Source organism: Tyto alba, unplaced genomic scaffold (assembly GCF_018691265.1).
Source record: "Tyto alba isolate M040663 unplaced genomic scaffold, T.alba_DEE_v4.0 Super-Scaffold_42, whole genome shotgun sequence".
NCBI lineage: Eukaryota > Metazoa > Chordata > Aves > Strigiformes > Tytonidae > Tyto > Tyto alba.
This window is the reverse complement of record NW_024881318.1, coordinates 39,470,662-39,494,444: the sequence shown is the minus strand read 5'-3', so window position 1 is coordinate 39,494,444 and position 23,783 is coordinate 39,470,662. Positions and strand designations below refer to the sequence as shown.

The window sequence follows — 23,783 nt, the reverse complement described above, 5'->3', positions numbered from 1 at the left end:
AAATCCTTTCCTATCTTTTTAGTTACATAGGGGGCATAAAAGTGTCTGTAGTTCAGTACATGAGAACAAGAGCTATGACACCAAATACGTATCAGCTGCTTTAGGAATGCACATTATTTTGCACCAAATGAAGTATCTTCCACAAAAAACATGCAAAAAAACAACCATACAATATGCTATAAATTAATCCGTAAAATATGGTCACCAGGTGATTTAAATAAATATACAAGATTAAAGAGAAAATACATAAAAGTTAAAAACAATTTCTCCTGGCCCAGAGGCTCCACTCACAGAATGAGCTTTCAAAGATACAGCAAATCATTCCCCTTAGAAAAAATAGAAACAAACAGATCACTGATTGCCTTTACCAGAGGCAACTATGCTTGCAAAAACAGCACCTCCCCCAAAATGAAAAAATCACAGTAGAAAACGAGACAGCAGTAAAAAACATGCCAGATGCTTTAAACACCAAGCATAGCCAAAAAATCCAGGGAGTATTAAGAACACAGGTATTGAGGATTTTCCATGGAAGGGTCTTGAGATATTAAGATATAGGCAGCAGCATAAAACCCTAAAGTAGAATGCAGCAATTAAAGCAAGTAACAGAGACCAGATGTGTCATAACTTACCTTTGACCTTTGCCTTTCCCCTGCCCCTCAACAAGGCTGAACCAGTCACAGAAACAGAACAAGTTCCCAAAAGAAACAAAAAAAAATTAAAAAATAATCTATGTTTCCTTTGTGGTTGTTTTCAGTTACTCAATTACTCAAGTAATTCTCAAGTAAAATCAGGAGAAGAGCACTTAAATTAAAAGTCATTAAGTGATTATCAAAATAATTATACAATGCTCTACTGCAGACACAACAATAATTTTCACAAAACAGCATAATACAGAGGCAAACATGCTTTAGATTTATTTTTTACTTTCTCAACTTTATACAAGTCTCTCAGCAGACGATTTGGGAACTTTGGACTACTTTCTTAATTTGGCTTTCTCCTTTTTGCAAATTCCATCACAGAATTATAAGACAGCATCACTTTTCAGAGTGACTGCAACAACACTGTTGTGCTTTTAACAGGCCCTCCTCCAAGATCTCACTTATTATGATCCAAACTCCCATCATGTTTTTAGGAGTATTAAAGAAAATATCAAATACTGCAAAGAAAGGAGTATTAAAGAAAATATCAAATAAGCTGCCAAGATCAAGACTTGCCAGCAGAATCTTAGCTTTAGGAAAGAAAGGTGGAAAACAGAAAAATGAAACCTTCAAAATGCCATATTTGGCTCTGTAGGCACCTTTACTTCATAGCAAGTGTTACCTTAAAAGAGAAATGTGAAGAAAAACAACCTAGGTTGGAACATAAAGGCCACCATCCCAGATAAGAAAGGGTCAGCTACTCCAGGATCCTGTTGCAGAAAAGAGACAACAGCCAAAAGTAGATGTGTGGAATACCTGTGGTTAGAACAAGGCTAGCATGCTTATTTCCATCAAGACTCAGGAGCTCCATTAGCCAGAGAAGGCTTCCATATAGTCAATGGACTCCATATCATCAATGGACAACAGCTCCCAGTGGAAAGACTTCATTTCGGAAGTGCAGTGTACATGACAGTGAATATAATAGTCCAAGGAGGTGTGGAGAAGTAGAAAAGAAACTTGGCATATTTTATCCAAGTGCTGGAGAACTGTTGGATATATACAACTCTATCTCTATAACCTCATTGAGTGTTCCCTAGAGCCAATTAAAGCTTTTAGTCTCAGACATTTGAGAAATGTTTTTTTTCCTCTGGAGAGAAAAAAAAAAATAAAAATCCAAAAGTCTAACACCTAAACAAATATTTAAAGCTAATTATTTAGTTCTGGTTCACTTAAACTATTAAACTAAATTTCAGTTGGGAAGTCTGTTTTGGAAGTGCAGTTTATGTGTCTGTAAAAGTAATACTCAAAAGATTAAAAAAAAACAAACAGAGGCGATTTTATCCAGTTGCTGCACTAAAAGCTTACACCCTCTTATTAATGTCTTTTTTAAAAGTCACTTACACAACATTTCTATCCAAAATGTCTTCTAAGATAGTCTCCAAAAGAGATAACCTTACCCAACAGAATAGAACATAAGACAAGGAAAATCTTAATAGAAGCTAAAACAGTTTTCCTACGAGGTTGCCCTGAGGGACTGCAGTCTCCAGCCACAGAAATACTCAAAACCTGACTGGACACCGTCCTGGGCAAGCTCCTCTAGGGTGAGTTGGACTAGATACTCTCAAGAGGTGCCTTCCAAATTAAAACAGTTTCACGATTCTGATTAGCAAGACCTACAAATGTTAGGTGATGACTTAACACAAGAACCAACAAAAATCTCACACCCAAATGAAACTAATGAAGTCACAGCATAGGTAACATAATTCCACTAAAGGAATTTAGTTGGTCAGTAAAAAAAATCTGTATTTCAACTGTGAAGAAATTAGAAAAGCGTAACATTAACATTGCCCATATATATTTGTTTCCTAATAGCTTGTCTTTGCACAGAGTTTTCATATGAAATATGAACTCAGAATGGTTTCATCATCTCTGAATAATTTTATCAGTTGACTTTTAAACTAGCTGAAGAATCTTAGTAAAGTCTTCTTTAGTTTTCATCCAAACTCAGAGTAACTTCAGAGAAGTTCAAAAAAGGTTAATTATTTTGGATAAATCCTACACTGGAAAAGGCACATTATTCACTAAATCACCGCTTTTACTTACTAAAATCTGGCTTCCCCCTTCTTTACGTAACATACACATACTTAAACATGTATCTCTACATTTATTGATGGATTAGTAAAATGGTAAAGCATGTTTATGTCTATACTGCAGTGCTTTCAGAGAAGAATCTCTGCTTATAGATTACTGTTTTGCTTTCCTTTTTATTTTATTAATAATCTGAAATAAATTCTGAAGACATGCATCCCCTGTTGTTAGAAGGATGATATGTACTGAATTCTACCTAGAACTGGAGAGATTACCGCAGAACACTGACTGGGTTCTGTTTTCAAATACAGGAACTACTTTCATGGTCTTTTTTGGATGCTTCCCTCCCAGAAAACTATCTGATCTGCTACAAGAAAAAAGATACATGAACGGCAAGATAATATGCATGAGACTTAAAAGAAATATATTTTAAAATATTTTCTGGTTGATGACTTCAAAATGATTGGAATGGGTTCATCAAGCAACAAGTAGAAATGCCCATGTAATTGAATGAATCTAAAGGGGAAATCAGATACTTAACTACAATTTGTGTACATCAAGTTACATTATCAAAGTGCATAGAAATTCAGATATGTACTGTTTACTTCAAAGTTTCTATTATTTATAATGTTCTTCAAAAATATTTATGCTACTAGATTTAAGTAATATATAATTTATGTTCAACTAGTAAATGAGCAGAGCACAGGGCCTTCCTCTGCCTCCACCAAATTTTGACTGATACTGCACATCTGCATACCATGAAGAGGAAACTAAATTATCATTATAAAGAGTTTTCTAAACTTGTCCCACAAGGCATTTAAGATATCCCCAAACAATTAATTGTTCAGTAGTTCTAAACAGGATTTTTACTGACAGCTCCCTCTCCCTGTAGTTCTCCTATGCAACAAGTTTTTGCAAGAAGCCTGGATTCTACCCACAGCAGAAATCCACTGCCAGTCGGCAGGTGAAACAATGCTGCTCAAAGCTCTGCTCACAGATATGGCTACCTCAGCCCAGGCCTTAACCAGACCATGTCCCACAAGAAAATGCTGGTTTGGCTACCAAGAAAGGAGAAAACAACCACAACATTAGATGTCATGTTCCTCTCTGCCATATCTTTCAGGTGTAATCCACGTGTTTGGCAAGGAATTAGCGTAGATTTCTATGACAAGACCTGGTACTACCAACATCTTGTTATTTTCATGAAATGCACCTTAACATAAGCAATGGAAAAATGAGGGAACTATACCTGTGAAGGGAGGTCACAGGGAGACAGTCTGGGGGAACTTCTGAAAGTACAACCATAATTATTCATAAAGTCGGCCCTCCCAGGAATGGCTTGGGTATACCTAATCCTGCTGCAGGGTCGGCAGAAAGATTAAATCAGCTCCAAAGCTTCCTTCAAGGCCTACGTTTCTATAAAATTCCTCTATTCGTTCGTTATTGGAGGCGTTACACAAGACAGCACCCCAGCACTCTTACCATTACACACCAAACCAAATAACCAGTGGCTTCTTGGGGCGGGGAGAAAAAAAGTAAGAACTCTCAGGCCAAGTGCCTGCTTTTAAATCCGAGCAAGAGCCCCGCGCCGGTCTAACGCCCCTGGCGGGGGGGCACGCCGGCGCGACCGGCGACCTGGCTTCCACCGCGGCAGCCTCGGGGACGGCCGCCGCCGCCCAACAGGTGGGCGCCGCGCCCCGCTCCGCTCCGCGGGGCACCCACCAAAGGCGCGGTGGCGGCCGAGGCGAACCCCCACCCCCAGCCAGAGGCCCCGCCGCGGTGTCCACCCGGCCCCTCCTGGCCCACACAGGCCGGGTGCCCGGCACCCCGACCCGCGCCTTGCCCTCCGGAAGCGGGACGCGAACCCCAAGCGCTTCCGAGCTGTGGGCGGGAGAGGCCTCCCCGGACGGCGGGACGTGCGCGTCCGACCGCAGCCGCACCGGGCTGGCCCGCACCGCCGCGCCCCGAGGGGACGGCCCCGCGTTCAGGTACCTGGCAGCGGCTCAGCTCCTCTGCCAGACTCCGCAGCTGTTCCTCCAGCTCTGCCAGCCGCGGTGGTGCCACTGCCTCCGCGCGCCCCGAAGCCATCGCCGGCGTCGTGGTGACAGCCCCTCACCCCCTCCGCGGGGACGGCGAGCGGGGGGGAAGGTCCGCGCCTGGCGAAGAGGGTGCGGAAAGCTCCTGCCCGCCCACTCCTGAGGGAAGGGGGAGAGGAACGGTGCTGTCAACCACACAGATGAAAACTTTCCCCCTCTCAGCTGCACTTACCGCGCGGGCGAGCGCCGGAAACCGCAGAGGAGGAGGACGACGCGGTGCAATGACGTCAGCGCAACTGCTGCACCGACAAAGAGAAGGGGCGAGAGGCAGGTTTGAATTTGCCCGCCCGAGCGGCAGGGCCGCGCATGCGCCGCGCGTGGAAGCCGTTGGTCCGAAGCGCCGTGGGAGGTGCCGTGCATGTGCCGCCCCCACAGCCCCGCGAGGCGCCCGGTCTGCCGGGGGGTGGAGGCGGGGACTATGGTCGCAGTCTGTTACTCTTCGCGGGCGGGGAGCGTGGGCGCCTGCCGGGCGTGGGACCTGATCCTTATTTGTCCCTCACGACCCGGGAACAGCAGAGCGCAAGGTTTTTCAAATGCCTGGGAATCCAGCAGATTTATGTCCTTTCTGAGCCTTAGGAACACCTAGAATTGTCTCACATCTCGGTTGCGATACTAAAGATTTGCGTATGAACGGTGCAAATGTTTCCAGGTGTTGTGCTGTGGGGCGCTGAGGGACCAGCACACTTTTGTAAGATGTAGCATGCTTTTTTTGATTTTTTCTTTTTTTTTTTTTTTCTGAATTGGGTACTAACGTTTGCAGGGCAAGAGTCAGGAACCTGGTTTAGAGTAGGTTTTGACAGCACCTTAATATGCATAAGCACCCACACTGCCTCTCACACAGGAATATTCGAATTTATTATTTACCAAATTGGATTTGAGAACCTACAACTGTAAGCTAAGAAAAGCGTTGAAAATCTAACTTTACAGTACATGAAATAATTGGGCTGATGCTGCTACATAAATGTACTGCATTTAAGATCAGGATATGCAGAGTACTTGGTTTTGCAATAAAGGGTTGAGCAGTGTTGCCAAATCAACTTTTTGTATTTCTGTGGCCTACGGGGGAAGTATGACTAGAATTTTTCCCAAACAAATGAAGAAGGGCATTGAAACGTGACATCAGGATATTTTTAGCCTGGAAATAAGTACCAATTGAATTACACTTCACCAGCGTCAATATCTTGCTATAAGAATATCATACGTGTTTTTACACAGAAGTATGTTTTCTCTTCCCCTCCATTGTAAGTTTTGCACAGGTTTTGGAAAAGTTGCCCTACATGTACCATCACAACAAGAAATAAAATTCTTACTCTGTGTGTACACAGAGAAGAAAAAGAGGTTGATATATCATGTAAATTACACATTAAAATGTCTAATCCTTTCACCTGTGGCCCAGACAAAGATTCCAGCATTCTTGGTAATGGCTTTGCCTGGGAAAGTTGTTTTTTTGCAGCACGTTGAGCTTTAGAGTCCCTTCTCATATGGAGAAAGTGATGATGCTACTCAAGGCCAAAATACCTATTTGTATATAATTTTATATAAAAGTATCTTTATTGTGACAGCGTTTATTGTTTGCACAATTATTAATGTAAATTTTAAAGGTGAGAGACCACATCTGAGTATTCTCTGTCCAGTTATACGGAGATGTAAGGTGACTTAACAAATAACTGATCAATATCATGTCTCCCCTTAGAACATCTTTTAGAATTTTTATTGTCGTTCATTGCTCCTTCTATATTGTATCATCTCGTATTCATGTTCTTACACTCTCAATTACTTATCTTTGTGTGTTACTACATGTTCATTTAACCATAATATCATGATTCTAATGCTTACATTTTTACTTTCTTCTTGGCTTTGAGAGGCTTTTAATTTTTTTTTTCCCTTAAATTATCTAGTCACTATGTAATATGTAGCCTTCACTTTTTCTACATCCCCACCTTTTAATCTTTTTTACTTTTTATCTGTTTTCTAATATTTTTATTATTGTCCCTTGACCATTCCCTGTTACACATGGGCAACAAAAAGCTAACCTTACTTAAAAAACAATATACTTGGATTAACTGCTAAACAACTATAATGACTAAACGGGACTTAAAAACATTTTCCAAGTACGAGGTCATTCAAAGTTTAGCCGAAAACATTCAGTTATTACAGGGGCTAGGTTCGCAGCTTGTCACAACACAAAATAAGAGGCCACAATTCCTATAACTTTACAAGTTAAAAGATAAATTTGTGCATTTGCTATTACTGTAGACACAACATGCTACTGCAACAAGCACACAAGCAACACTTTGCCATGCTTATTAACACTTACTTTATAGACTTAGTATTTTTACCTTTTTCGGATGTAGTATTACTACCTTTCTCCCAAGTCTTTGTATTTTGTATAAGACTGTTAGGTGGAATTCTCCCAAGCTTAAATATTTCCCTTTAGATTTCACTTTTTTCAAATGAAACATCATTCAATTTGACTTGGATCAACACAAGAAATTTTCAAAAATACACAACTGTTGAGTAAGCATGCAATTTTTTGTGGCTTTTCCACTTGTAAGAGGTCTATTAGAGAGACATTACACAATTGAAATCTAGCTGCTATGGCTGTTGTCACTTACAGTGTCTGTGAAAGTTACACAAATGAAAGTGCTCCCTAAGTAGCCTAGGTGGCAGGAAGCATAAATGTTTTCTGTTTGGTTTTTTTTGCAGCTGGGAAATTCCACCTCTTTCTTTGAAATACATCCATATTACAAATATGTTGCAGTTACTCCTCATCACATAATTTCTTTTTTCTGTTTGTCTATTTCCTCTCCTTTTCTAATGCGAAATAAAACATTACTCCATCGGTTGTGGCAACCCACCAATACTGCATTATTGAAAGTCCAGAAACATAAATACATAATAGAGCATTCTTTTAAACAGAAGATGTCATTACTGTTCTGAGTTTAATTAGAAGTGTTAACATTTCCTACTAATTAATTTGCATATTTCCTAGGATTTTGATGTCAACAGTTCTTGTGTGTCACCATCAAACAGGTACTTTCTGGAAGATGCTTTTCCCTTACTGTGAGCTAATGAAGCCAAAACTGCTGAAATTATTTTTAGCAGTTTTGGGGAACGTCTTCAATATTTTATTAATTTATGTGTTTCTCAAAAACATATTATAACCCTAGAAATATGTTCGATCTTGTTTAAACAATGAATTCAAAACATACTTGCTTCCAGTCAAGGTTTCTGGAGGTTTTGTGGTGTGGGTTTGAGGGTTTTTTTAACTGACGACTTACAAGCCAGCTTATCTATGCATTCAGGACTGCGGGGGACATTATTTTCCCTTTGATGACAGCTATAAATAATATGATTACAGCTGTAGGAAGAATAGTTTTGGGATATAAAAGTGGCAAGGTCTGTAGGGAGAAGTAGTATCTGGTATTAGACCACCTATCATAACTGAGAACCAGCAGACCGTTTAGGTGGAACAAATCGGTGAAAACAGTATTTGACCTAAACTCAATTTTTTCCAACTGCATCTAATAAAAGATACTAACCACTTCTGACCTCATTCCTACTATTATAATGTATTCAACTCAATTTGCACAGTTAAAAAATCAGAGCTGAAAAAGGTCAACATGGGAACCTAAATTGACTGACAGGGACCTGGGGTTCCTCCACTAGCATGACTCAGTGAAAAGAGTCATTTCCATCTCATGAGCAGAGAAGAAAGTAACAGAGGTCTGATCTGCCCCTGAAAAGACAAGATCTAGAACCAAATAGCCTCCTAAAATTAATAAAAAATTAGTAGGATATGGCTTCATGGGGAACTTTACTCTGGTTTACTGCATACTTCTGTGCTACACACTATGCCTTGTATATAGGCTGGAAATATAAACATAATTTATATGAACAGGTTACATTCCCCAGGTTTGCTATATCACGTTGCCTTAGGACTCTAGCATTGCCTTGGGAGTCACTCTTCCACTTACCTTGCGATCAGGAAGGCTGCTGTTTTCCATTGTCATTTAAACAAGGTTACAGACCTTGGCGCTGCACCCTTCAGGCGATGAAGAACACAAACCACTAATACAAATTAGGGCGTGTCAGTAGAACAAAGTACAGAGGAAGGAGGTGTTCACAGTGTCCTGGATGTGGGGATGAAATTTGCCCCACCCCATAGCACCTGCCAGCAACATGAGGCCTAGCAGGAGGGACCAACAGCTGGAGGTAATTAAGAGGAGGAAGCAGATTCTAGAGTTGGCTGTCCTGACAGAGGGAAACGGGGGTTGTGTTTCAGTAAGATGAGGAGGTGGGTTTAGCTGAGCCTTGGGAGTTGATTGCTTCATTGTTAATATGTTTCTTACTGAAATTAAGCCCCAGGAAGAAGCTGAGCTTTGACCTTGCATGTGGTGTGCAGCCTGTGTCATAGACTGGCTGGGATAGTCACCTGGTTATGGAAGGGTTGCATGGAAAATGGAGAGCTGAGCTCCGTCACCCTGAAAAAGGGTGTGAAGAGTATGTGGCCACCCAGGCTCAATTACTAAGACACGATACCCTTCTTAACCCAAGGAGTGGTTGCTGGAAGGGGCAACACGGTCCACGACCACCCAAACTTTGTAGAGCATGCAGAGGACACAGATGAGACTCTCCCTCTCCCTAGGGATGGCAGCTGAGAACATACACCTACGCATAATCACTCTTACCAGCCCAGTACATTCATGCACATGCATATAACACGAGAGCCACAAACATGTGCAAGCGCCTCACAATCTACCAAATTTTAATAGTAGAAATCAGTTTTGCCAGAGTTTGTAAGTTTTAGTATTGCACGCTGGTGAGCAATGCAGTGGAACATACTAATTTTCTGACTGCAGACAGATTAAAAGAATAAGTACTGAAATTAATTAAATAAGAATTTTAGCTTTATTTTTTTTTAAAAAATGCTACATTTTAAGCTTCTATCATTCAGAAATGAAAGAATTTTGAACAGAAGTTTTAATATTAGTATCTCAGACAAGCTGCAAAATGCATTTAAGTATAGCTTACCTCCTCTTACGTGGTGGAGAGGTTAAGGTGTAGTCAGGTTAAGTCACAGCAGAGTGCACAGCAGTAGCCTTGATAAAGCTACAATTATTAAATAGGGCATAGATTAGAACCCAGCAATGTTTTTGCTCTGAACAGAGCCAAGAAACATGATGTTCAAGTCTTTTGTTTAACAATTCATACTGTCTTTATAAAAAAAAAAAAAAAACAAAAAAACAACAACTTAGGAAAACAAACAAATTAGAGCAAAATATAAGCATTGGTAGTTTAGTCAAAAAACATTTGCAGGATTTAACACACTTTCTCTGGTTTTATCGGTGTACTTCTATTACTGTTACGTATTATTTTACAGGCACTAGCTTTTTAAGAAGAAAAGATACTTGTTCCCACTTAAGGGGGCTTTGAAATCTCAATATAATATCCTTTTTGCCTCAATTATCTTGCTGGATTTTTTTGCTTGAAATTCTAAGCTAAATGTCTGTCTTTGTCTCAGTTGACCATCAGATTTAAGTTACAGCTATTTACAATTACTTAAGTTGACAATTCAGAAACTACTTCAGATGAACAGGCAAGATTCTATCTTTATTATCTGTGCGCAGTGTGGCAGTAGTTAAGAGTTACAGGGAGGCCACTTTGTGCGGCAGTATTTCAGTTGCTAACACTGCTCCCAAAAGTAGTGTTTGCTATAAATTCCCAGCCCAGGGGAATACAAAACAGATACTGCACATTGCATTCTAGGGTGGTACTGCAGAGTCAGCCCAACATGAACTCTTCTTGCAGCCTGAACTCCATCATCACAGTGGGACTCAGCTGACTCAATCCAGTGAGATAGGGCTCGTGTATTTTGGCAGTGATGCAAAGCCGTAACTTTGAACTTTCCTTTCCTACTGTGGTTGACTTTAGAGTAACAAAGTGAGACTCTGTGTCTGTTGATTTAAGTTTTTAGACACACTTTTTACTCAACAGAATTGCTTCCTTTAGAGGCAGAAAATATTTAAGAATAACCACTATATAAACATCTGTATTTTCCAGTAAACACAAGTATTATAAATATAATGCAGTCTGCAAGTAAAATTATCCTGAATAAATTCAGAAACAAAAGATATTCTTGCAGGAATGAAGATTTTTCAGTTCTGAATTTCAATAAATGTGTTTAACTGATTCTGTTAATTTCCTTAGCAGTTATATCCTAGTTATGTACACAAGATAAGAACTGATTTAAGCATGTAAAAGAAGTTAATTAAGTTCTGAAGTCAGACAGTGAGGGTTCAAAACAGAGCTTTTCATGCTCACTCCTCTGTGGTTATGACAGGCAGTTGTCAGATCATATTCAGTTTCAGATTTACCAAAAACATAGAAGTAGATTTCTTTCTACAGTGTATTTTTAATTCTAGTATAAAAGCAAATAACATCCTTTTAGAGTGGTTTGCCAAGTGTGGTTACATTCCTTGGTTTGTTTTTTTTTGTGTGTGTGGTTTCCCAGAAAATGAAATTTAATTATTGCCAGCTCTCACAATTTTATTGCAAGCTCCCTGTTATTACTGTTTTCCTTAAAAACCACTTCTGAAGTCCTTTGATTATATAAGAATTTCTAGGTTGTTTCTTCTGCTGCTTTTAGCACTTCTAACCCTCACAGCAGGATAGAAATATCATTCAAATGTGATCTAAGAACTCAAAAACTGAAAATCAAATAAAAATAGGTATCAGAAATCACTATTTTATTTCCACTCTGCCCTGTGTTTTTTGTACACTCAGTATAGGTAACACTAGATATCTCTTGTAAACAACAGCAAAAAAAATGCTAATTTGGTTTCACTACCTAAACAGTGATAGAAATACGCCAATGAAGGCTAGAAACAAATAGTACAAAACTGATACTAATATTTTTCACTGCTTTAGTTGTCTGAACTCTTACTACAATATGATATATTGAGGCTGTGAGAAATACAAAGTAAATATGTTGCTGAGACAGCAAGTACATTAGATCATGCGCTGATTTGCCTCCACTTTACTTAAGGAATGAGGTATAGCTACAGGTAGAATATGTGTAGTCTCATCTTGCAGGCTAACTGCTTTTTCATTATTCTCCTGTAAGGCTTTGTGTTTCTAGTGGGTGTCAGGTTGTCATCTGTCTCCCCTGACCAACCCTGCATCCTGACCACATATTCTCTTTTAGAAGTATGCTCAAAATGATCTAATCCCTGAGTTCTTCCGGTCTTCTGCATATGCTTTCTGGCAGTATTTCATGATCTAGAAAACCCTTTGTGCTGTTAAGTATTTTATCCTCACTGAGGTGTCATTTCTGAGAATTGAAGGTACCAATGAACCAAGTTAATTTAGATGTTAATGCTTTGAAAAAAACCTGGATAATACAGCAGCAGTTTCAAATATAATTTTAGTCATCTCTAGCCCACTGCAGGTGGACAAATATTACATAGAAAGTTTTGGATGAGGAGCAGCACAAGCAACAGAAGATAGTGACTTCTTTAAATGTTGTAGCTTTATGGGATAGATAGTAATAGTTGTATATCCTCCAGGAATATTCAAGAATATAATTTAGACTCTATGAATTTTTATTATGTATGTGCAAAATTCCGTTTTTTCTGCTATAAATGGGGAACACTCATCTGGCATATCTGAAGAATCTATTATATATAGTGCTAGCAGGATTATTATATTGTATTTTGCAGTAAGTTGCAGCATTCCTGCCAAATACCCTCATTTTTTTAAGGCAAATTTGGGAAGCTTGGTTCTCATGCCTCAGCTATAACTTGCTCAGACACCACTTTGAACTTTTTTGTTGGTGCTAAGACAACATAAGTCTGCCAAGTCGAGGAGACTCACTTCATCCCCAAACCTCTCGGTATCAGAATAGACAGAGGAAATGTAACCTAATCATTCAGCCCACTGCAAGTACTTATCCAGTTGCATGGTATTTATTAGGGGATGGTTCTGACCTCATGCTTCACAAAAACTATTCTATTATTCTTACAACATTCATTGTAGGGGAAGTAGCTATTATATTAATTTATAGTATCGATGAAATTTTGCTTGTGGGATCAGCAAGCAAACATTCTCAGTCATTGTCCTTTCCCCCTCTTCCACCGCTGTGTAGTGAGAAGCTTGACCTTTCTATTTGGAAATATTTTACAAAATAGTGAATACATGTAGGAAGCAATCTCTGAAATAGTAGGAGGAATTAGAAGGCCTACAGTCATCAAGTCACTCTGGAGAGGCACAAAATAACAATGCTTCAATGCCTGGCGGACACCATTGGAAAAAAATACTAAATCTAACAGACGATACTTATACAAGGAAATTTCAGCAAAAGCCAGTAATTCCTTACAGTAGCTAAAAAAAACCATGACTATGTGAAGATAGGTGTCTGCCCTTAAATAGGATTTTTATTTTTTAAACAAAAAAATAAATCACCATGAGAGTTCCAAAAGACTGTGCCTAGATACAGCAGAAGATTTAGTATTCCAGTATCCCAGACTAAATCAATAACTGGCATCCTATCTGGTCCAGTTATTGAGACAACATGATTTGCTTTTTCTTTGCATCACTTTAATGGATTTCTTTTCCCATTGAATAATACCTCTGTACAAACACTTTTAAAGTTTAGTTGGGTGAAAATTCCCTTCATACAGATTATATACTTATGTAGGATTACGTACAGCAGAGTGCTGCTTACTGAAGTGCTGTTACTTGTCTCTGTTACATTCTATTAACCAAAGTAATAAAAAGCAGTGTATTTCATTGTTAACTTCACACAAAGATTCAGGTAAATATGCAGACCCTGACTCACTTAAGAAATGGAAATTCTGAATCTACCCATCCTTCCCAGCATTCAAGGTAGTAGAAAAAAGTTAGAAACTTATAGTAGAAAGTTAAATAATATCCTTCATTAATGTGCTGGTTTTTAAATAATTATATTCTTTTAAGTATTATTGGTTACACTGATAAGGAATTGTCATAGAAATTTTGGTTTACAGAACCAAAATTGACAGCATGTTGGTGCACATGCATGTTATTCATTTGCTCATTTTTCCCCCCCTTATCTAACTTACTGTTTCTAGGACTGGAACAGTAATTGTCTGCCACTTTCTTCAGTCCAGTAGACATATTGTCTTCGTCCCCAGCAACTTTGTTATCCATAATGAAAGCAGAGAGTACTCTTTAATCTTGGGCCCATGTCTAGACAACATTAAGTAGGAGTTGCAGCTCTACTGAACAGCAGGCCCACTACTTTTTTTCACACTCTTTTTCTTTATATGGCTAATAGAACTTCAGCTGTGTGTTTCAGTTCCTTGGAACTGCATAATTTTATTTAGAAACTTGTCAACTGTCACATTGTCCCTGCCCTTGATACCTCTTCTGCTCACCAATCCCTTTTACTCTGAGCAAAGGAAACTCAGTACTGTCTATTTACTTTTAAAATCCCTCGGAAGTAATTATTTTGTGTGTGTGTGTTGCAAAGATCTCCATCCGTATCCAACCAAATCCTGATGACTAGGTGAAACAAAAAGGGGCCCAAACAATAGGCCTCAAACCAAAGTTGACTTCTGAGTGAATTCCCCGACCAGCAATCAGCATCTTATCAGCAGACTGAAGCAACCAGTATCTTATCAGCATGAAAATGTAACCCTGGGGACAATCCCTGGGAACTATAAGTAAACAATAGGAAGTAACTATAAATCCCAAATGTAAAGAAAAACAGAAACTCCTCAGACATGCCCGGATCCTGGCCAGATCCGGACATGCCTGAGTGAGGCATATCAATCTACCAGATATCTCCTGTGCGTTTTGTTTAGACTTGTTTGTTAAACTGTATAAAAGCTGGACCCTCTCACAGCAAAGACGGAGACCTCACCTACGAGTGGACGCACTGCGTAGGACTTCCCAATTGCCGGGAAAGGCTCTCCGACCCTTCGCTGTGACGGGGCTCCCCAGCTGATGCACGGGTCTGGATGATGGTAATGTATGAGGGCAATTGGTGATGTATCTTTCTTAATCACTATAGCTAGCTTTTAATAGTAATGTCTAGGTGCATTACCTTGCTTATTCTTTCTATTTCTACTATAGTAAAATTTCTATTTCTACTAAAGTAAAATAAGCCTATTTCTTTAGCTTGGTGTCTGTGTCCTTTGTGTTAACCCCGTCAATTGGCAAAACACTAGGGGACATTAGACCCCAGGAGAAAGGTCACACCATTCTTTTTTTCCTTCATTCTAGCCCATTCAGGCATACACTTTGACCATCCCCATCTCCTTGATTTTTACTTTCCTTTCCTGAAAAATGCATGCTGTTCTACACATTAGAAACATTATGCTTCTAATCCTAATTTTTCATTATTACCACCTTTTGCTCATTTCTCCATTGTGATCATCAGTGCGTTTAACACGTCCCTGTGTTTCTTTTTCAGCCAGGTCTTTCTTCTGACATATCCCTGTGGTTATGTTGCTTAATGGGCCATCCTTCTTTTCCAGAGGTTGGGCCTCCATGTCCTCTTATTTAGCAGTATTGACAAATTCTTAGGTGAACTGGCAGCTTCCTGTCTTACATCTTCCTCTGGTTCTTCTAATCTGCGCTGTAGACTACTGAAATCTCCATAAAAGTCTGTCAGTGTCTGCACACAGTCACTTTTGTTTGGCAGTCACTAGATGGCCTTGCCAGCCATTTTACCACCCATTGCCTGTTCCTTACTCTGGAAAAATTAAAATACTTTTTCCATCTAACATAGACCAGTGATTTCCTTCTGTTCAGTTTGTCCTTCTCAGAATTTTTGTTCCCTTCTGATCTCTTGAATGGAGTTAAAATAGAAGTTAAAAATAGCGGCTACTAGTGAAGAGCAGAATTGTGGGAAGTATGGACATTTTGTCCTTTCTTCTCCAGACCAGTTACTTCCATCCCAAGGTCCTTTTACTCATAGTCTGAGGCAATCCTTGTATAGACTGTACATACAATTTATTCAAGGCTTTAGAGGTCACATGCAATCTGTGCAAAGCCTTGAATACACAGTATTTCTTATACATTTTATTTCAGTAAATGGCACATACCAATACAGAGGAGCCAGGGCCTTCCCATGCAGTAGTACTCACCCACCCATACTTGCTAATATCACCTGTTTTCTGGCAGTAGGATCATCCCTGCCTATTGGTTCTTGCCCTGTGCCTCCTTTGGCAGTCACATGGAGGTATGATGCCACCTTCCCTCCCAGGAGTCTTTCTGTAGGTTTCACAGACAGATACCTGGACATAACACACATTGCTGAGCACCTTCTGCTCAATACAACAGGAAAGTTGATAATGTCTTTTAGGAAGAAGGGGAACATAGAGAAAGCACCATCCACTTGAACCAAAATGCCAAACAAGAACAGTTTAGCACAAAGACTGTGGAACTGTCTCCTTTACTATACTACCATCTTGGCCAGCTTTTGTAATTTGTTTTTATCCATGATATTGCAATTATAATGACCTTGCTAATAGATGACTGTGGTGCTGATACAGTGCTAAGAATCGAATTTTCCTTCAAATCCAAATGGTAGAAGAGCATAACCGAATACATTTTTAAACCAGTTCATACTGGCTAGGAGCCTGTGCTGAAGGCTTGTTCAAAGTCCCAACACAAAAGCTAGATATAATAAACATATGGATAACAGGGATTGCCTTACCATATTCTATAAAGTTGGCTGCCATCATTCAGTAAGTATAAAATTACAGCTTTTGGCCACCCCTCAGGTAAAATGAAAGATTTACAGAAAAGAGCCAACTGACAGTGTGAGGTAGTCAACCTGGTGAAAAGTTAACAGGAGGAAGATCGAAGCAGGTCAATTACAAATTGTCCTTCAGTTTTTTTGGTCAGGTTTTTCTGGGGAGAAGAGTCCTTATTTCTTGTCATCTTGAGTAATCTTAGATATTCAGCGCATATCCCAAAGTAGCTCTCTTCTATGAATTGACAGTGTTGGAAGAAACCAGTTAGGTGTGTCCTTGATCCTTCATTTATTGGCAAGAAAAAGTGTAACTGCTTTCAACAAAAAAAGTCTGTGAAAGAACATGGATTTGAATCATGTATTGTACTGCTTAATGTGGCGATGCCAACTCCTTCTAATATGTAAACCTGCTACTATTTTTACACCTTTTGTTCCTTTATGTCTCATAATGTACTGTGATTCTCTTAGATACTGTGAAGTTCTTGCACTGTGTTTAGGGTTTAGGTGATCTCACCACTGTCCAGTTTTTTAAGAAATTTATGGTAGACCTTATTAAGGGACTTTAGTATAGCACCTGTCCTTAAATTGCTGTATATGCACAGCAAATCCAGTTTGTCAAATATAAACCCATCCATGCTACATTGGAGTCCAAGTAGGGCAAATATTACATGCACTGTAAAGTTGATCTGAACATGCTTCTATGACCTGAACATTAAATCTGTAGTAGATGTGAAGTATTAAGCATCAAAGCCACAGAGTGAATCTCAGGGCCTCCTTCAAACAGGTATCCCAAGGTCTCTAAGACAGCACTGATAGGCAGCATAGTTTAACATAAACTGATAGGTTGTTTTGCAGTCTCTCATGTAATGGGATTTTTCTTCCTGTTCAACTAAAAATATAAATAATAGTAAATTTTACTCAGTATCACTATAACTGAATCATCAGGATATCTAAAATTTTCCAGAAATGCTACCATATTTTTTTTTCTGAAGGAGATAAATTGACATTGTAAAAGGCAACTGAAAGAGAGCCATCCAATAGTAAGAAATAAAGAGAACTCTAGTAGCTTAGCAGATATGAGATCTCAGTTTATTTAATATAATTTTATACAACTTTCCAAACACTACAAAAACCAAGAGAGACAAAGGAGTACTGGGCATTCCAAATGTAAAGCCTGAAAACAACTAAAGGTTAATTAAAATTTTGATTGCTGTTTCATAAATATCTATAAAACTGTCACCACCAAAGCTGACTCACTGTTAGCCAATATGTTGAAAGATCACAGTGAGCTTTCAGCTATTAATATATTTTTTTTTGTTGTTATTAGTAGATTCCATAAATATTCTGATATCCAGAAAGGATAAGCAGACAAAATAATGAGCCTCATACAAGAACACAAGAGTTTAAAAATGACATTAAGGTTCTTGCAATGATATTCTTGTACAATTTCTTAATTATTACACTGTCCCTAAACTAAGCTGTATTTATCAATAGCAGTTAGCATCTATAGATAGTTTAGTATGGATAATTAAAATAAACTAACAGGACAGAGCTATATGAACCATCTGTAAGCTGACAAAGCATTCAGTTTGGTTGAGTGGCTCTATCCTGCAGTATACTACATATGCTGGAATTTTACTGTTTAAAGCCAGATAAAATTGGCAGATTTGACTTACCAATTTGGAAGAGTATGTGTGTATAACATAGTAATAGTATTACTACTGTTGTTATCAGTATCAGTAGTAGTATCAGTATTATTACTAATAGTGGTAGTATCAGTATTATTACCTCGAATATTGAAAAAGAAGAAAAAGTGTATGGTTTTGTGTTATGGTAAATAACAAACACAAAGACATTCAAGAGTCAAAGATTGTGGAAAACTTAAAGACAATAAAAGTTTATTTCCTTTTTGTTTCAGCTCCTATGGTTTTTTTCTGTGTTTTTTTTTTTGTTGTTGTTTTGTTTGTTTGTTTTTGTTTTGTTTGTTTTTTTTTTTAAGAACTGATTCGGTATTTTTTCTTTTCTTTTGCCTAGAGGATATCATGACTCACAACAGAATGGGAGTATGAGTAATGTTCAAATGACAAACACTTTCTAAATCAGAATGATGCTCCAATCAAAGCTTGGACTTTTCCTCAGCCTTGTATTTTATCTATTTTGACCTGACCACAGTGACTGTGAAGTGTTAAGAACTCAAAATTATAAAGGGTCGTGAACGTTCTTTCTTAAAGCAGTAAATAGCTAATGCTAGAAAAGGTGTAGAAAATAATGTCCTACTCCTGAAAATTCCCAAACCTCTTGTGAGATTCAATTTAGTTCTCAGAAAGAAAAGTAACACTGATCAGATCATTCCTTCTTTTGTGTCCAAATGACTTTGTGATTTCTGCTTCAGTGTTTTTGTAGCCATCATAGTATCACTGTTGAAATCTACATAAGGGTGAGGTCAGGAAGGAATTTTCCAGCTTTTCTTATTTTTCTCAAGTTTTATTGTCTACCTTCATACATCCATATTTTAGTCTTGGTCATGCAGAGGACAGCATTTATAATCATACACTGTTTTGAGAATTCAATTCTATAAATTATCGAAACAAGTTATTACACTGAAGCATAAAAGGGAAAAATAAAGGTAATATTTAGCTTTTCGTTTCTTTCTTCAACTATAAATTATTATAACATAGAAAATAATAGATGTCTACTATGTATATACAGAAAGAAACTTCTATATATAATTTAAAATAATTTAAAATTTAATGAATAAAGTAGTTAAATTTTCACATACAATCCCCATTCATCTAATACCTTAGATACTCATGTTATAACAGCACAGAGATTCTTCTCACAGTAGATTTGGTGTTTTTCTATAAATACTGTTGCTACACTTACAAACAGTTGTACTCCATCCATATCAGAGTAAGTGTAAGTCACTTGTGCCACTATGTACAGCCCATGAAGGTAATGGAAAGACTCCCTCATCTTTACTGGATATTGGATTGGATCTTCTTTTGCTGTTCCCTTGTACAAGTTACACAACTACAGATTCACCACTTCCTGCCACCACCGCCCCCCCAAGAAAACACCAGGAGACAGGTGTGTCCCCACTGCTGCCTGAAAGATACTACTGGCACTTCAGTTGCTCCAGTTCAGCTTTGACAACAGCAGTAGCTGTATATGGCAAAAAGCAGTTTTCTGATTTTGCATCCAGACTGTTAGAAGAATCTTAGTAAGTGGACTATTTCTGACTACCTTTCTATTCACAGTGAACAGGCAGAAACTTCCTCATGGGAATTTTAAAACTACTTTTCTGGTATTTAAGCAAAAAGCACAGGATTGGTTGAGACAGCATCGCACTGTAATATAAGAATTTCTTATTCTGGTAAGTTCTGCTTTACTGTTTGTTTTTTGGTTTTGTTTTTTGTTTGTTTGTTGTTTTTTTTTTTGTCGTTGTTTAATTAATTGGATGCTATTTTAAGTTCCAACTGTGTATTGGCCTAGTGATGAGAATTGAATCTATGTCTTTTCTCTATTGCTATATATCAAACAAGTAAGAGGAGCTGGAAAGATCCGAACATTGCTTAGTAAAAGCTACACAGGTATAATAGCTGAGCTAAAGCAGTACTTGTTTAAAAGGAGCCTGAAGTATCCAAGGAGGGCTTAGAAAAAGATGAAATACCTGTTTACTACATGGAAAGAGTAACAGGCCAGCATTCCCAGACATCAGTAACAGTTGGTTAATTTTTCTGGTTCATAACTGGTCTTATGAATATGCACTATCAACTGCATCTAGTTGCAGTACCCTCAGAAATGAAAACAGAGTTTTTCTTGTCCATTTCACTGCACAACAGTGTGGTGGTTAACCCTTCTTTCAGTTAACACCATCAGCCACGCAATCCTATCCCATACTCTAGCAAAAATCTTTTACATAACCATACCTGCTATGCTCTACACCATATAAGACCTCAGTTGCTGGAACAACAAATCCCAGAAGTCTCTCAGTTACCACTTCTGAAACCTGAATATAGAAAATTAGTTCTTTTGTTACTTTTTATTATTCCAAGACTGAAAAGGTAGATACAGGTGAAGAGTTCCTAGCCAAACATTGGAGACCATGAAAGTGGTCAGAAATGCATTTCCTAATGGTTACATCAGGATCACCATATCCTAAAAAATTTAAATGAAAATCTAAACTCTTCAATATTACATATCTTGCTTGGCAGTCAAGCCATGCCATAATTCCCTCTGTGCAGCTGAAACTTCATCTTTTCAGCTCAACTGTGGGGAATGGAATTTTTTCTTCATTATAAGAGGTCGGGGTGTTTTTTCTCTCCTCATAATCTGGCCCTCAGTGAGCAAAAAGACCTGAAGGGAAGAAACTATTCCTGTCAACAGAGCTAAGAATTAGTAAAGAGGAGAAGTAGGAGAGTCTAGAGAAAAAAATGAGGCTGTATGAAGCTTGAGAAGGGACAGGGCATAAAACTTAAAAGGGGACAAGCCAGTAATTGTTATGTCAGTTAACACCTGCAACTGTATAAATTTTTACTGTTATGGATCTAATTATCTCACCAGGGAAGCATCTTTTGGACAGAGCTGTGGTGCACTAAAGATCCCCGATAGAAAGCAAAATGGATTGCTTGAGAGAAATATTTCAAAGAGTCAGTGTGGGGGACACACTTGTGCATCTTAGTTTGTCCTTCAGTCTTCCTATAAATTAATAGAAAACTTACCTTTCATTAGTGCTAAAAAAATAAAGTGATGCTTATGGTAATATGCAAATTATTTTCATAAACTGACCCTCTAGGTATTTTGCATTAAATGACACGCATAAACCAACATTAACTTGGCAGATATGGAAAATATTTCAGGAATATTCCTTACTGTTTAAGAAATACATAATTTAAGCAAAGACAGCTAATTTGTAATTTCCAAGCACTCATCTAGAACCCCTTACAACATGAGATTTCTATGTTTTGGGATTTCTATGCTTGGAGCTACAAACCATGTCAATATTTTTTTCACGATTTCCTAAATCTGGGTAGGGTCTCAGTTCATCAGCACATCTTGTAAGCACAGTACCTCATTGTGAGGACTTTCTAGATTTGAGTATCTACATTTCAGCTACCTTGAACTCCTCAGCAGTGCTGAATACCTCATAAAGCATATTGGTAACTTAAACAATGTCTTTCCTAGAGCTCCTCTCTTTGATTTTCCTTCAGAGTCACCTGATCCATAGAACAAACAGAAAAAGACTTCCAAAATATTTGATAAGAACAATCACTCTTTACTTTAAAAAGCAGGAGATATTCAGATCTAAGTAAAACAACAAATACTTATATTACTAGCCTTCATTTTCTTACCAGCCATGATGCTCATGAAATTCACTACAACTTTTTACATTGTTTCTGCTGAGCTGAACTCCTCAGACATGCCTTCTTCTCAAAATACTAGTATTTCTTGACTTGTGCGTCAAGTATCCTTATGTCTGGTTCCCTTTTAAATGGTGTCCTTTTGTATCTACTTCTCTGTGTGTTTCTAGATATACGTACCAAAATATTAATAACTTTAATAAATTTTCAGTAACTTCAATTCCCCTTTCTGGGTAATCTCTGGTACACCTTTACTCCTATGTACCTCTTTCCCAGCTTGTAAAAAGGTTGAGTCAAGCTGGACTTTGCAGTTTCAGACACAGTATTATTCCAAGACACTGCTCTGTAGCTGAGAGGCGTTTGGACTAGTCACTTTTCAGTGTCCCCCCTGTATATTCTACAGGAATCCGGTCAGCTGATGAATGAACCTAGAGACACTGAAAGATTCAATACTAAGTCAATTTAATATGACTGATAAATTCATAAGATGTACATAAATACCTAAAATCCCAAATTCTTACAACTGAGTACTGTCATTTTAAATTGTTACTGCTTATATCTGGATGCTTTTTGTTTAAAATATTCTAAATGCAGCCATAAGCAATTCTGAGCTAGGTCAAAATGTAGATGTTATTTGTTCTCTGGCCAAGAAATTAGTTTCCTGGGTTGTCTGATCAAATCTGTTCAGCTGCTTTTTAGTTACTAATAGAGTAAAACCAGCAACAACAACCCCCTTTCCCATTATAACAAAATTCCAAGCAACCTCAAGAAATAGCATAGAAATCATCACCTATGAAAATAAAATTAAAAGCAAAAGGTTAAAAGAGGAAGATCAGTTTAAGAAATTCTGCATGTAAAATAGTGTGGTGTACTTCAGGAATGTTGAGTAATGAGAGCTCTATTTAGAATTTTTAAGAAAAGCTTCTCACTGGAGACTTTATAAAGATACCGCTGCTAAACCTTACATGTTTAAAGGCAGGCATATGAGTTCACAGGCAGTATTTTTAAGGTTAAGAGAAATTTCCTTCCTTCACTTGCTTCTCAACTTGTGATTCTATTGATGTAATAATTTCTTTAATTGTTCAGCTGAAACCCGTAGGTTTCAAAGACCCACAAGACTTAGAATGTCTCTAAAAGCAGGAAAAAAACAGGAACTAAAATATTTTCTTCTATATCATAAAATAGAGAAAAAAGACTCATTGGTCCTTTTTTCTGATGATTCTGATCACTTTTTGCTAAAACCACACATGAATGTCAATTAGCTGCAGCAAAGAAAAAAATTATTCTGCCCTGTCCCGCTCTGAAGAATGAAATGTGGAATTCAAGACAGAACATCCTCCTTTTCCATTTTCTTTACAGATTAAAAAGAAAATAAATCACTGAGACACAGATTTCTGAAATTAATTAAAATCATAATAACTACCATCATTTACCTGCTCTGTATTATCTTTTCTATTTCTGTAAAACTATGTATCTTTTGTTGTTTAGATACTTTTAGCATTTGGTATCTGTTCACTTCTGTATTAGATGTTCTTCCTTGCTTGTCAGGCTTTGTCTTCAGGCATGCGTATGTAGTCATATACATGTATGTCAGGCCTTTATTGTTCTAAACTGTATTTAATCATGTATGCATATGTACACATGGCTTATAGCCAACTGAACAAAGCTGCAAAACCTTTACCCTGTTGACTTTTTCTCTATGTGCATATGCTCATGTATGATTTCTAAACATACAGTAGTACATAATTATGAAATTTCATTAGCCATGTAGGTACCTTGGTGACCCTCATGCTCCCAGTGGAAAAAACACCAGTAGGTGGTCTTTCACTTACAATGTTTTTGTAATTTAGTCTATTTC

The 23,783-nt window shown here is 38.0% G+C and overlaps 1 protein-coding gene across 5 annotated transcripts in view; it reads right to left on the bottom strand.

Annotated features, from left to right (window-relative positions):
* Nucleotides 1-5,072, bottom strand: part of CNTLN (centlein) — a 199,421-nt gene extending 194,349 nt beyond the window's left edge. For 4 of the 5 annotated variants that reach the window (XM_042804808.1, XM_042804807.1, XM_042804809.1 and 1 more), the window contains exon 1: nucleotides 4,719-5,023. In XM_042804808.1, the coding sequence (XP_042660742.1) occupies nucleotides 4,719-4,814 (96 nt within the window). In that variant the 5' untranslated portion in view covers nucleotides 4,815-5,023. Of the gene's footprint in view, nucleotides 1-4,718 lie in introns of all 5 variants that reach the window. The other variant, XM_042804806.1, reaches the window with a different exon arrangement.
* Nucleotides 5,073-23,783: the final 18,711 nt, after the last annotated feature.